This window comes from Nematocida parisii (assembly GCF_000250985.1).
Source record: "Nematocida parisii ERTm1 unplaced genomic scaffold supercont1.3, whole genome shotgun sequence".
NCBI classification, from domain to species: domain Eukaryota; kingdom Fungi; phylum Microsporidia; genus Nematocida; species Nematocida parisii.
Genome location: NW_013524648.1, coordinates 303,203 through 316,396, shown reverse-complemented (window position 1 = coordinate 316,396; position 13,194 = coordinate 303,203). Strand labels below are relative to the sequence as shown.

Sequence of the window (13,194 nt, the reverse complement as noted above, 5' to 3'; positions counted from 1 at the left end):
GTAGTATTGATTTCTAGCGATAATAAAAAATCTTTTATATTTATATCTTAATAGAATGCTTTCTTTCTTAACACTTCTATTTATATTGCGTTACTATATAATTTCATATTTTAAATATTTTAAATCTATACCCAGAATATTATTATAATTAAAATCATGTGAAGACATTTCTTTCTTATAAAAATATTAAAGTAAAGTAAAATTATACTAATAAATATATATATAATTAATAGCAACAAAACAACACCACAAGAGCTTACTATCACTTTTATTCTCTTAGACTAATTACAGCAGAACAGGATAATATACAATAGAATAAATGAATGTTTACATGCCAATCCAATTCTAATTATATTAGTCTTATTGTTTATATAAATATATCACAGAACAGAGTATATCTATTACTTATTTGTCACTATAACACTTGATATACTAGGAATACGTCTAAGTTAACCAGCCTTACTGCACACTCTCTGTAAACACTCCTTTTAATATGCCTATACACCGATATATTGTTGTATATTTAGTCTATTCTTGGGATAGATCCTTCTAATTCATGCAATTGCCCTTAAGTTTAATTTAAATGGATCTAGATGCGTATAGTGCATGTCTCTCTACCATACTTAGACAAATTAATTATTTTTTGAAGGTATTTAAAGGCCTCGCATTCTGAGTTTCAGTGTCCCGGAGAGCTGCTTCTCTTTCTGGTGCAGTGAAGTTATAAGTGGTGTGCTGAGAGGTGCAGGAGAACCCGACAATTCGACACTCGGGCGGGGTCTTCTACTATCACATCCCTTCGGGGGAGCCATATGGGTTAGATTATGCTCCAATCTTTTTATTAGGTAATTCGACGCATGTTACTTTTTCCCTTGATGCTTGTACATCTAACATTTAGAACCGCTGCGTAGTCTGCACCGACTTAATAAGGCACTAGCGCGTACATGAATTCCCCTTCCTGTACCTCTACCACAGCACACTGCTTATAACTTCGCTGTATTGGATTATACTATATCACTGGCATAGGCGTAATATATATGCGATATCTGTGTAGTAAGCTGGACCTCAACTCGCGGTAAGCCGCTGTATCAATTACATATACATATGTTTAGTAATGATTTACTGTAAGCAGACAGTACAGTGCAATCCTCATGTACACAGCCAGTACACCTATTATTAAATAAACGGCTACTCCAATCTGTCTGCTATTTATAAGGCAGTGCTTGGCTCTGCTGCTCTACCCCAGCTGTATAATATCCTCTGTCCGTAAGCCTCGAATGGCTTTTTATTTTAAATTCCTGTTTCGAACATAAACCCGAAATTACTTCTGCTATATGACTATTATTATTACAGTAGCTATATTCAATTATGAAATACGCATTAAATAGGAGCTGTATTAAATGTATAAATAGACAAAAGAAATAAGAAGATAAAACATGCAAAGCATGAGAAGGAAAGAAAAGCTGTATTGGTTAGTCATAGCCAAAGGGTATTATAGACTTGGCTGTTCTGCCGAATACTGTATAATAACAAATCTGCGTATAATCCACATATAATATAAACAATTAGTTATAGCTATATTATAATCTGTTTATTTTTCATTGTGCTGACTCGTTTTTAATATACTGCAACAGTGATAGTTTTTCCAGATTAATACTTGTTTGTAGTGGAATTATATTCTATTTTTAGAGTATAAAGAAAGTTAGATTTTCTCTATTTGATTCGGTCGTGGTTAGGCTGAATGTTCTCTATTGTGTAAACTGGTTTCTGTTTCCGATATTTTTTCAAACAATTGTTTGTAGAGTGTTCGGAGCGGCTATAGTTTTAATTAAAAGACCTAGATAATTTATTCTTTTTGTGGCGTTTTGGCCGCGTTGCTAGTTTCTCTTGTTTTTCCCTATTATCCAAATCAATGCATAGATCATGTAGTTTCTCTAGTGCATTCTGTAGGGTGAGATTTCCTGTCATATTTCATAAGTTTCATATCCCCTGTGGATATTCCCAGCGTGACTGTCTAAGATCCTGTATAACATGCTCTATTGAAAAACATTTCCTCAAGACTCGGGGCGCATACACCGCGCCCAGGCTTCATAGGCCTCTTTCGATGCTGCAGAAATGTGATGTATACTACTAGGCTTTCTAATTGGATGGTATTTCTTGTGTTCCTCGAGGCATACTAGGGAATCTTCCCAATATCCGTTCCAGTCGGTTTCTGTCCATTCATGTGACAGGCGTCCTACTTGATCTACTCGGCATATGAGTGTATCATATATTTTACTTTCTATGTTGCCGAAACACTTCAAAGGCTTATGTTTTCACCAGAAAAGCTTTATTCATGAAGGAAATTCTTCCATGTGCAATATATGTCTTCCAATAGTCCTTCAACTACTCTTCTGCCTTGGTCTAATGATATGGTTTGGAACACCTCTTCTACTAAAGGTATATATTCTTGTATGCTTTTATCATTTTCCCTAGGTACAGTGGATAGACTTTCTAATTTTCCTTTTAGTTCGTCTTTTCTGTTACATAAATTGTGCTCATTCACGTTTTTATTATTCTCCTCTTATAAAGTTTTATACATCCGTATACAACAATTCTATATGACTTAGCATATATATGCGTGAGACTCCCGTATTCTATATGGTTCATGGTATGGTAGAAACCAGTAGAAAACATATCCTAAATTTAAATTAAATGCAATTATTTTAGAATATTTCTCTATTGCTATTGCTTTGATGTCTTTTGTAAGCTTTGCTTATTAACACTAAATCATACAGTTTGTTAGAGTAGACTGCTTTAATTTAAAGATGAGATTTTAATTTATAAAATATGAAGACTCCAAAGATAACAATAATAGAAAAAAATGCAACAATACCATTTGCCCTGCAGCTGTGCATATGGACATCTATTGTAAAGGCAATAAATCTTGTTATTTGCACTTCACGCGAGCAGTGCATTAATTCTATAGATAATGTGAATAATTGTTTTTCTATAGAGGATTCTACTAATATTAAATTAGATGACTGTAATAGAAATTTATACAAAGAAGCCCACAATAAGCACTCAACACGCAGTGATCTTCTCTTAGATCTAGATATTGAAGTTCCAGATTGGCTGGATAGTGCATTGTTAGGAAAAGACTTTACAGAAACCACAAACTCTGATATATTTAACTTGCAGACTATAGACAATTTTCTTGATACCAACCCTTCTGCACTAGAACAATTGTGTAATGATAGATCAATTTGGACTAATTTAGAACCAGATGAACCAATGGCAGATACACCAACAGTCAGCGCCGTTAGCCAAGAATTAAATAAAATTAGTCCTAATTCAGAAAGCATCCAAGAAAGCACATCTACAATAAGAAAAAGAAAACTTACACAGGACAAAGAAGGCAAAAAAAAGCGAAGTCGCAGTAAAATCTTTAAATTAGACGTAATCAAAAATTCAGACCAGTATAAGATTTTCATAAAAGAATTACATGAATATAAACTATCTATGTTAAAAGAATCCACTAAATATAGAACAACAGCACCACTGCTATTTGGCATTAAAGTAGATATAGAGGGTGCAGAACTAAACTTAAAAAAGAGCACAATAGATGCTATTAACAAAAGCAAAAATATATGGATTGCGTTGCATTTAGAAAAAAAAGACAATATCCAATTGGGATTGGGATTTATTAGGCATCTAAGCAATTGTCCAGCTGAATTGAAAAAAACATTTAAGGATTGTGGTTTAACCTACTATGAAGGAGTATTTATAGATTTGAGTGGCTATTTAACCAAGCAATGCAAGTTTTGTTATAATGAGCCAGTGAATCATTTAAAATCTGATTCATATACAACAATAATCAAGCCATATAATATTACACTAGGTGACATATATATTAAAAAAGACATAAATCTTTTATGGCATGCAGAGAGCCTGTGGGCCTCCAGTATTTCTCGCTATATACAAAATTCTACCCCTGTCGATACAGAAGAATTGCAGAAAGACTTGGATTTAAAGCGGAAGCTTCTACTGATTCTGAGCATTCCTGAAATATATGAAGACTTGTTTTATATGCAGTATGATGAAATTAATCTAGTAAAAGACAATATTTTGTTTCAATGCTATAATAAGGCTTCTATGCGCATATGTAATCTCTTTTGCATTATAGAATATTTATATGGAAGCATACATAGTAATAATGATATAGTAAAAAAGTCATATATAAACATAAAAGCCAATATGCTTGAATCTATATTATATGGAATGGATAGTATTCAAATATATCAGCTTGTATATAAAGTATTTACCTATTTCTATAGATATTCTATGTGTTTATATAAAATAAACACAAATCTTTATAAAGAAGCCGTTCGCTATCCAAAGAATAGTAACAGCAACTATCTATCTATAAAGCAATATACGCCACGCCCAGACAATGATATATCCATATATCGAGGCGCCGCCACCGTTATGTTGGCCCATTACAATGCCTTTACCATTTCATTTAAATACTCTAATAAGGATGATTTAAAACCAAGGTTTTTAGATAATATATTATATAAAACTATAGAATGTAATAATATACAAAAAAATATTGTTGAACTCTCATATTCGAACCACTATCATGTTCAGCTTGTAGACAACCGCGCACATCGTGTTCACGTTATACATCTTCCATTTTTTGTAGGTAAAAAAGACAATGTTATAACATATCATTATATCCATACAATTGAAACGATTTTAGAGTACATACAGAAAATAACACACCTCTGTTTATATACTAAATATACATGGACCAATAATATCTATCCATTCAAATATAACAGAAAAAGCAAAACCTGGTCAATTATTACTTTGCCTGTTGAAAATAAAGGTACTAAAAAGGGCCAAAACAGCAAAATATTAGGTAAAAACAGTGCAGACATGGATAAAACCATAGAAGAGATGGATAGGCTGGGCTTTGATATTGTGTTTTACTACATTCAAGAGAATATAGAAAAAACGGCGTTTGTATTTGCCCAGTTCAATCCAATAGGCGTAGAAGTAGTTAATGCAGCGTACAAAGAAAACCAGGAAGAAGCAAAGAAGCTATTCAATGGATATGAGCCAAATGTTGGTGCTCCACGAATACCACTATTCCTATCTAAACTAACTATATCAGCAGTGCACTCTGGCTCTTATGTTTTAAAGTCGGAAGAGTATGAAACTAAAAATCTATTAGACTATCAAGACCTAGTTCCTATTGAGTTTTCCAATTCGCTAGATTCTATAACTGAAAAAAAAGATCAAAGCCTAACAATTATAGACATACTTAAAAAAAATAGGCATGAAATACATTATTACAGCGATTTCTGCATATTAGACAAAAATACCCCATATGAGGACTATGACTGTTATGCCATGGAGATTCAGCAAATAAAATTCGAATACAGCAATATTATAAAAATATTATGGATCGTAAAAAAACAATTTAATATAGGAGAATACACCAACTACGAGCTGTGCCTATTGCCAAATAGTAACAATTGTACTACAGATGGATTAAAGAAAATGACAAAACGCCAAACCTTATCCCTATTTTTAGATATGCTCCAAAGAAAGCATGTCTCACAAGATATGCTTTGTTATGGAACATGCATATATACAAGAAAAAGCGCCGATCAAAGTTTTACAATTCCTCTTACCTGCCCAGAAATGAAAACCCGCATGAATGGATTATTAACTAAAAACAATAAAATGCGTTCTATGCTTAGCCCTACACTGAAAGAAAATATTAAGGATTTAAAGGCATACATAAACCAAACCACATATATTCCTCCGGATGTTTCTAAAATACATATATGTGTAAAGAATATCAATTACACAAAATCTAAGCTTGGCCTACACTATAATATTTTAAATGCGGTTCTTTAATAACCTTAAGAATCAACAGTGCAGTTGAATAAACAAATACCATTTAAATACTATTACTATCCAAAGCAATGATTGTTAGAGAACATGGGAATGGTTTATTTATGTATTCTTCTAAAATAACTCTAGAAAAAAGTAACTGGCCTATGTGGTTCTATTTTTATAACAAGGAAATATTACAGAGTATATGATATTCTCTTCTTTATGCATCATATACTTTATTCTGTATCTGTATATGCAGGTAAGAAAGCATGTAAATAATAAAGTTAATTCACTATTTATTATCTTTATTCTTTTTTACTTTTATTAAATATTATCTAGTTATGATTTATTTAAAATAAATATTATTTATGCCTTACAGAATATGAAAGCTTCAAATAAAGCTAAAATAGAAAGAAGCCCAGTAATACTATTTATTTTAAGCATGTGGTTGGGTTTAAATCCCCTAAAAACATTAAATATTGTCATATGTACATCAAACAAAGAGTTTTTAAGCCATATAACTGATATAAGCAGTAATATAAATGAGTATTGCCCGGCCCAGAATTTTATTAGTAACAGCGAATTAAGCAATGACAATAACAATTACATAGAAGATATGGAAGACTTGTATAATACTTATATCTGCACAGAAAGTCATGCGAATAATCCTCCAGTTGAATTGGATCAAATAGAAATGCCAGCTCCAGAAACATTTAATCCTCAGACCATAAATATATATTCTAATAATACATCCTGCGTACAGAACAGTGTACAATTGCTTAATCCATTTATTAATCAGAATGGTTATTTGTATGATACACCATTAATAGATGATTTAATAGAGACATTTACACCACAGGAATTTAATACGAATACTATAGATCCATATTTTAGCACTGCACCACATGTGGAAACCCCATTAAACTACAATGCAAGTGCATGTAATGATGTAGCTTCAAATAGTACAATGACAATGAAATATGAACAGCCAACTACTTCTATGAACAAAATGCTATTTAATGCCACCCAATATCTAGAAATAAATAAAGAAAATCCATCTATAAATATAGTACAGAAAAGTGCAGATGAAATAAATAAGAGAAATCAAAACAGTATTAAAGACCCAGTTTTAAAATATTCAAATGAGTATAAGAACATTATAGACACTCTATGTATTTATAGACTGTCTGTCGCCAAACAGGCCCATCAAGAGCCACCATCATTTGTTAAATCACAAGTAAATATTAAAATATATTCAAAATTAATAGATAGTATAAAGAATGCTATAAAAGAGCGTAAAATTGTATGGAGTGGGCTATATATGATTAAAAAAGAAAATATAAGCACAAAGCTGGAACTTATTGATTTTATAGGCAATAATAGAGATTATATGGATAAAATGTTTAAACAATGCAATATGGGGTATTCTGGAATGAGTTCTAATCTGTATAAGTATTTAACTAAGAACTATTCCTCTTGCTATATCAAAAAGAAAAAAGTTAAATTAGATAGAAAATTAGTGCGATTCAATCCAAATGAAGTTACACTAGGTGACATATACATTAAAAAAGACATAAACCTTCTGTGGCATACAGAAAGCCTGTGGGTCTCCTGCATAATTCAGCATATACAAAAGTCTACCCATGTAGATACAGAAGAATTGCAGAAAGACTTGGATTTAAAGCGGAAGCTTCTACTGATTCTGAGCATTCCTGAAATATATGAAGACTTGTTTTATATGCAGTATGATGAAATTAATCTAGTAAAGCAGAAAATTGCAAGTAAATCTTTTAATGATATTGTTAAAGAGATGTGCGATCAGTTTTATATTATAGAGTACTTATATGGAGAGGTTCATACGCAAAAAAAAATAATTGAGGAGTCATATAAAAAAATACAAGAAGATAAAAAAAAATCTTTATATCAATATAGCGACATTTATGTGTATAATTTGGTTTATAAGATATTTATATGCTTTTATAGGTATTCTTTATATTTATATAACCCGAATACAAGTTCTTGTATAAGCAACGCTCACCATCCAGTGCAGGGAAACCTAAGCTATTTTGCTATGAAAAATTATACAAAATTTTCTAGAGATAATCTAACCACCTATCAAGGAAAAGGCGTTATTATAAAAACACCATTTGTTAAATGCAAATTCTTATTTGAATATACCAAAAAAGCTATATCTTCAAATAAAAAAATATTAGACGATATATCAAACTTGGATATAATATATAGCTATAGGGACAAAGACAGCGCAGTGTTATCTTATTCACATCACTACCATATCCAACTTATAGATAACAGTGCACATCGTGTGCATATTATGCATTTTCCGTTTTTTATGCTTGATAGTAACGGGACTAAAGAGTATCACTATATACATACAATAGATGATATTGCAAATCATGTAAGAAAAACATTCCATACCAAAACCCGATATGGTCGGCCATTAGTTAACAATGTATATCCATTTAAGTATAATAGAAAGGACAAAACATGGTCAATGATTGGCTTTATCAATAATGACAGGAAAAAAAGAAAGTTAGCGGATAGTATTGGCAGTGAAATAAATAAAACCATAGGAGAGATGGACAAGTTGGGATTTGATGTTATATTTTACTATATTCAAGAGAACATAAAAATTAATGACTTTGTGCTCGCACAGTTTAATCCTATTAGTAAAGAGACAATTAATACAGCATATGAAGAAGATGAAGTTGAGGCAAAGAAGTTATTTGATGGATATGTGCCGAATGATAGTGTACCACGAATACCACTGTTTCTTCCTAAATTTATCACATTGGCAGTGCATATTGGCCCATACATTTTAAACAAAGAAAATTGTTTAATTCAGCAACTTACAACAGACTACCAAAATCTAGTCCCTATTGAGTTTTCTAGTTGGTTAGACTATATGGTTAAGAAAGAAGATCGAAAACAGACAATTATAGAATTAGCTACTATGTATAAGAGGGAACTAAATTATTATAGTGATTTTTACATACTAGGCATAAACAGCCTGTATGAAGACTGCGACTGCTATGCCATGAATATTAAGCAAAAAACCTATGAATTAAACAAAATGAAAATATCATGGTATGTAAAAAAACAATATGATCTAGGAGAGTATACTAACTATGAATTAGATCTAGACCGTGTTTCTTTTAGAAAGAGGACAAATTGTGAGCTGCGAAGTACTAAGTTTCACATAATTTTCTCATTCTTAAACATGCTCCAAAGAAAGCATGCTTCACAGGATATGCTCCGTTATGGAATATGCATATATACAAGAAAAAGCACAGGAAAGAGTAATATAGTTCCTCTTTTATGCTCAAGAATGAAAATTTTTATGGATGAGCTCTTTGGTAAATATAATGGAATGTATGATATGCTTAGTCCTGCATCAAAAAGAAACATTGAATTCATAAAGACCCATCAAGATATAAATACATCTGAAATATCAGATATCTCTAAAATACATATATGTATAAAAAATGTTAATTACACAAAGTCTAAGCTCGGAATACACTATAATATCCTAAACACTTTCTTTTAATAATCTTAAGAATAAACTATTGAATAATATGTAAATGTTTTATTATTACATTATTAGAATCTTTATAGCAGTTTTTTAGATATAAAGCAATTTATTAATATATAGTATGTGAAGTTGATTTAGATTATATTGGCGTTATTGCCCATTTCCTATGATTCATATGCTGTTTATTCATGTAAAGTTTTTATATATTTCCTATAATATAAGCATGATTTATTAAAATAAAATATTATTTATGCCTTACATTTTTTTATAAATAAGCCTTTCACTTTTATATTTAAATAGAATTATATACGTATTTATTTTTATTTTACAGCTAAAGAGAATGAGTAGAAAAACCATATTTATTATACATAGAAGGAAAATATGAGTTTAAGAATGTGAATGGCCAGACACCATATTTATTTCACATTGATAATTGGTGTTGAAATAAACATTGGATGCTGTTGGTGTATTCAATAGAGTGCTAATTATAATTATAAAACTATGGTCATATACACATCTTAAGCATATAAACAAAAGGAATATGTATTTTGAGGAATTTTGGGATGTTCAAAATATTAAACCACAAAAACAGTGCGTGATGCCAATATGTGGGTTATAGCTGCTGAAAGAGAAAAGTGCATGCTTATTTCTACTTCTCTTAAATTATGAGCTGTTGGTTAGAAAAGTGTTATTTTTAGGTCAACTGTGTATTATTTATAATGACTTTAAATCATAAATAGTAAAGTTTGTTTATTGACATCATGAGAAGAATCATAAGAGCACACGAAAGAATACAAAGAGCAAGTTTCAGGTGTATTAGACGGGCCGAACCAATTGCAAGGAATTTAGCTATTCCATTCCGAGCAGCTAAGTACCTCATAACAAAAACCGCCGGCATACTTAAATCAACTTGTAGGTATATTTCAAAGAGAAGACGAAGAATTTATCGGGTTATTCCCTTGGCGGGAAGAATGATTTGGAAGGTTGGGCGGTCGATCAAAAACATTCCCAGAAAAACTGCACGCGCTGTAAAGCATGCATTTAAGCGCAGAAAACAGGCACGTAAGCCAGACGATGCATCTTCTCCAAGCAAAAAAAAGTATGTTACCATGCAAGAAATTCAAGAGAAAATTCAAATGCAGATAAACAAAAAACAGAAACAGACGTATCTTGGCGAGGAGTTGGATAACCCACCAAACCCAAGGCCGCTTATACCACCAATGTACTATTATGAATCACCGCATCCAACAGATAGAGGATTTACGTACCGCTGTCACCCTAGTGTATATTTCAAATGGTGCACTAAGTATATAGAGGATCTTCTTATAGACATATCTGGGCTGGGCCAGGAATATTCACAGACAGTTGCAGCTGCAATACTTGAAACAGGACTAATCAAAAGAAAAGACATACCACATGAAGACATCATATATGCAATACTTAGTGTAAGTAGTTCTATTTCTGAGCCATGCAAAATAGAACAGAGTATTACACCCTTAAAGTATGCAGAATTAGTTTTATCCAATATTACTGCGCTTTGTGGGAAAGAATTAAATAATAAAATTCAGCCTATTGAGAACAAGCCAGCGCCCTCATCGGCTAAAGCAGTTCCACGCCCATCTATCAAAGAGCGTATAAAAACAATACGGGACTTGATGAAAGGGATGTTTTCATTGCTAAAATGAATAGTACCGAGATGAGTCCCACTAGAAAGATCTTGTACTTTTTGCAGCAGCTTCATCTTTCGCGTATGTCAAAAAAAGCAGAGGCAGATTCTGCTAAAAATGATCTACCAGCACCCCATAAGAAATCCAAAAGATTATGTTCTTTGGCTCTAGCACAGAGTGCAGCCAACTCTAGTTCACTAGAAAGCTTAAATTCAATACAAAGCAGTGAGTCAAATGAGAAAGTTAAGCATGCTTTCACACAGGCGAACCTTCAGAAAATACATAGAGACAATCGTAATAAAATACTTAAAGAAAGAACCATTCCTGCTATTTCTAAACAGTGCCAGAAGAAATTTGCTAAATCTCTTAAAAAGGCATTAAAGAGAAATAATGCTCTTAAAGTGGCCTAATAAATGTAAATAGCATTATCTAAGTATAGCTGAATTATTTCCTTTATCTAATAAAGATATTGTTTTAAGCTGTAGATTATCTAAAATGGTTGGATATTTATTACAGTTATATAATACAAACTAAAGACAAACTTCTATTTTTATGTCTTGTTTTGATCAAATAGTTTTTGTATTAACAACTCTCTTTCAGTTCTTGGTTTCTGTTCTATTTTCATAATATCTCCATCTTTTACAAAATGAAGTTCTGTATAAGAAGAATCTTTTTTAATAAAAGTGCAGTAAGATTCCAATGCATTTTTCTCATCATCGTTTTGGGCAGATGTTTTAGTTGGTGTTAGTTTAATCTTAGATAGAGTCATTTCTTCAAGAGTAGGCATTTTGCTATTAAACATAACAACTCTGTACATATCCATTGGAGTGGGAGTAAGTCTGGATGAAACTTTGATTTTCTTAATCCTATTGTGCTCTGCATACTTAAATAACCTATCAGAAATTGTTTCCATTATTTCACTATCACTAAATAGCATACAATAACTAGTAAATATAATTTCATCTATAGTTGTTTCCCGTGTGAATGGAAAGTCAATGCATTTAAGACAATCAATTACATCTTGAATCTGAGTATCGCCGGAGAAAAGAGAAACATTAATGCTTTCTTTTTCTAAGCTAAATCTAAATTTAGTTGACATTGGCTTACCATCCAATGATTTAGGTGCTAATTGAATATTCATATAACATGAATTATTACTTTCTTTGGGTTTTAATTTACATAGTCCTAAATCATTGTATAACTTGCTGTCTACATTAACCAATTTAGGAGAAATAGACTCACCAACTGCTTTGTTCTTTCTTACTATATCGTCTGACTTGTTTAATACTGTTTGTTTCTGTGCAGAAGAGTCTTCTGGCTCAGCTGTTATTCTTAAGTATTCTTCTGGATTCTGCTTAATTCTATCCAAGTCTTCTATTTTAAATTCATTTGTATACGAATAGAAAATATTATTCATAGTTAAATCGGAAAGTTTATCCATTTTTCTAAGAAAAGAGAAGTCTGGCGAACCTTCAAAAACTATATTTTGGAGAGTAAACTTGTCTATTTTACTCAGCTTTGTTATATTGTTAAGTGAAGATGTGCTCATAAAGTTAATATTGCTTATAGTTATATCTATTAAGATATCAAAAGAAAGCAATCCAGTTAACAATGGATCTATATACTTTCTGTCTATTCCATCTATTTCTACACTAAATATTTTTGATGAGCTTAGATCTAACTTAGAATCAAAATCTATAACTGTGTTTTTGCATATTTTAATAAAGTTTAAGCATGCATTATTATTTAACTGGGCCAATGTACTAGAATAAATGCGACTTCTAGATAGTATAAGTAAGTCTATATTATAAAAGACCTTGTATTTGTTGAAAACAGAAGCATTTTGTAAAAATTCAAACCCATCTAGTGATAAAGAAGACATGCCCGCATGAGTTGCATCACAATAACTAAGCAGTGCGTGGGTTATGATTGGACTTTTTGGAATTTGTTCCGGATAAAAAATGAAATTAGTTAAAAACAGGCAGTTTGCATCTAAATAATTTTGTAAAGTATTGTTTTCTGCAATACTGCTTAATACCTTCAATAAAGAAATGGTTTCTCCGGCTATTCCGGAGTCTATGCCCATTTTTC

General features: G+C 31.5%; 5 protein-coding genes across 5 annotated transcripts; 4 read left to right on the top strand and 1 right to left on the bottom strand.

Moving 5' to 3' along the window:
* Window positions 1–2,826: 2,826 nt before the first annotated feature.
* On the top strand, window positions 2,827–5,907 carry NEPG_01343 (uncharacterized protein; the record flags this gene model as incomplete). Its single annotated transcript, XM_013203717.1, has 1 exon — window positions 2,827–5,907. The coding sequence occupies one exon, from the start codon at window positions 2,827–2,829 to the stop codon at window positions 5,905–5,907; it is 3,081 nt and encodes a 1,026-aa protein (XP_013059171.1).
* A 361-nt stretch (window positions 5,908–6,268) lies between these two features.
* Window positions 6,269–9,451, top strand: NEPG_01342 (uncharacterized protein; the record flags this gene model as incomplete). Its single annotated transcript, XM_013203716.1, has 1 exon — window positions 6,269–9,451. The coding sequence occupies one exon, from the start codon at window positions 6,269–6,271 to the stop codon at window positions 9,449–9,451; it is 3,183 nt and encodes a 1,060-aa protein (XP_013059170.1).
* Window positions 9,452–10,197: 746 nt separating this feature from the next.
* NEPG_01341 (uncharacterized protein) lies at window positions 10,198–11,121 on the top strand (the record flags this gene model as incomplete). Its single annotated transcript, XM_013203715.1, has 1 exon — window positions 10,198–11,121. One exon carries the CDS (start codon window positions 10,198–10,200, stop codon window positions 11,119–11,121), a length of 924 nt encoding a protein of 307 aa, XP_013059169.1.
* NEPG_01340 (uncharacterized protein) lies at window positions 11,118–11,544 on the top strand (the record flags this gene model as incomplete). The annotated part of the gene is made up of 1 exon (XM_013203714.1): window positions 11,118–11,544. One exon carries the CDS (start codon window positions 11,118–11,120, stop codon window positions 11,511–11,513), a length of 396 nt encoding a protein of 131 aa, XP_013059168.1. The 3' UTR covers window positions 11,514–11,544.
* A 57-nt stretch (window positions 11,545–11,601) lies between these two features.
* On the bottom strand, window positions 11,602–13,189 carry NEPG_01339 (uncharacterized protein; the record flags this gene model as incomplete). The annotated part of the gene is made up of 1 exon (XM_013203713.1): window positions 11,602–13,189. The coding sequence occupies one exon, from the start codon at window positions 13,187–13,189 to the stop codon at window positions 11,654–11,656; it is 1,536 nt and encodes a 511-aa protein (XP_013059167.1). The 3' UTR covers window positions 11,602–11,653.
* Window positions 13,190–13,194: the final 5 nt, after the last annotated feature.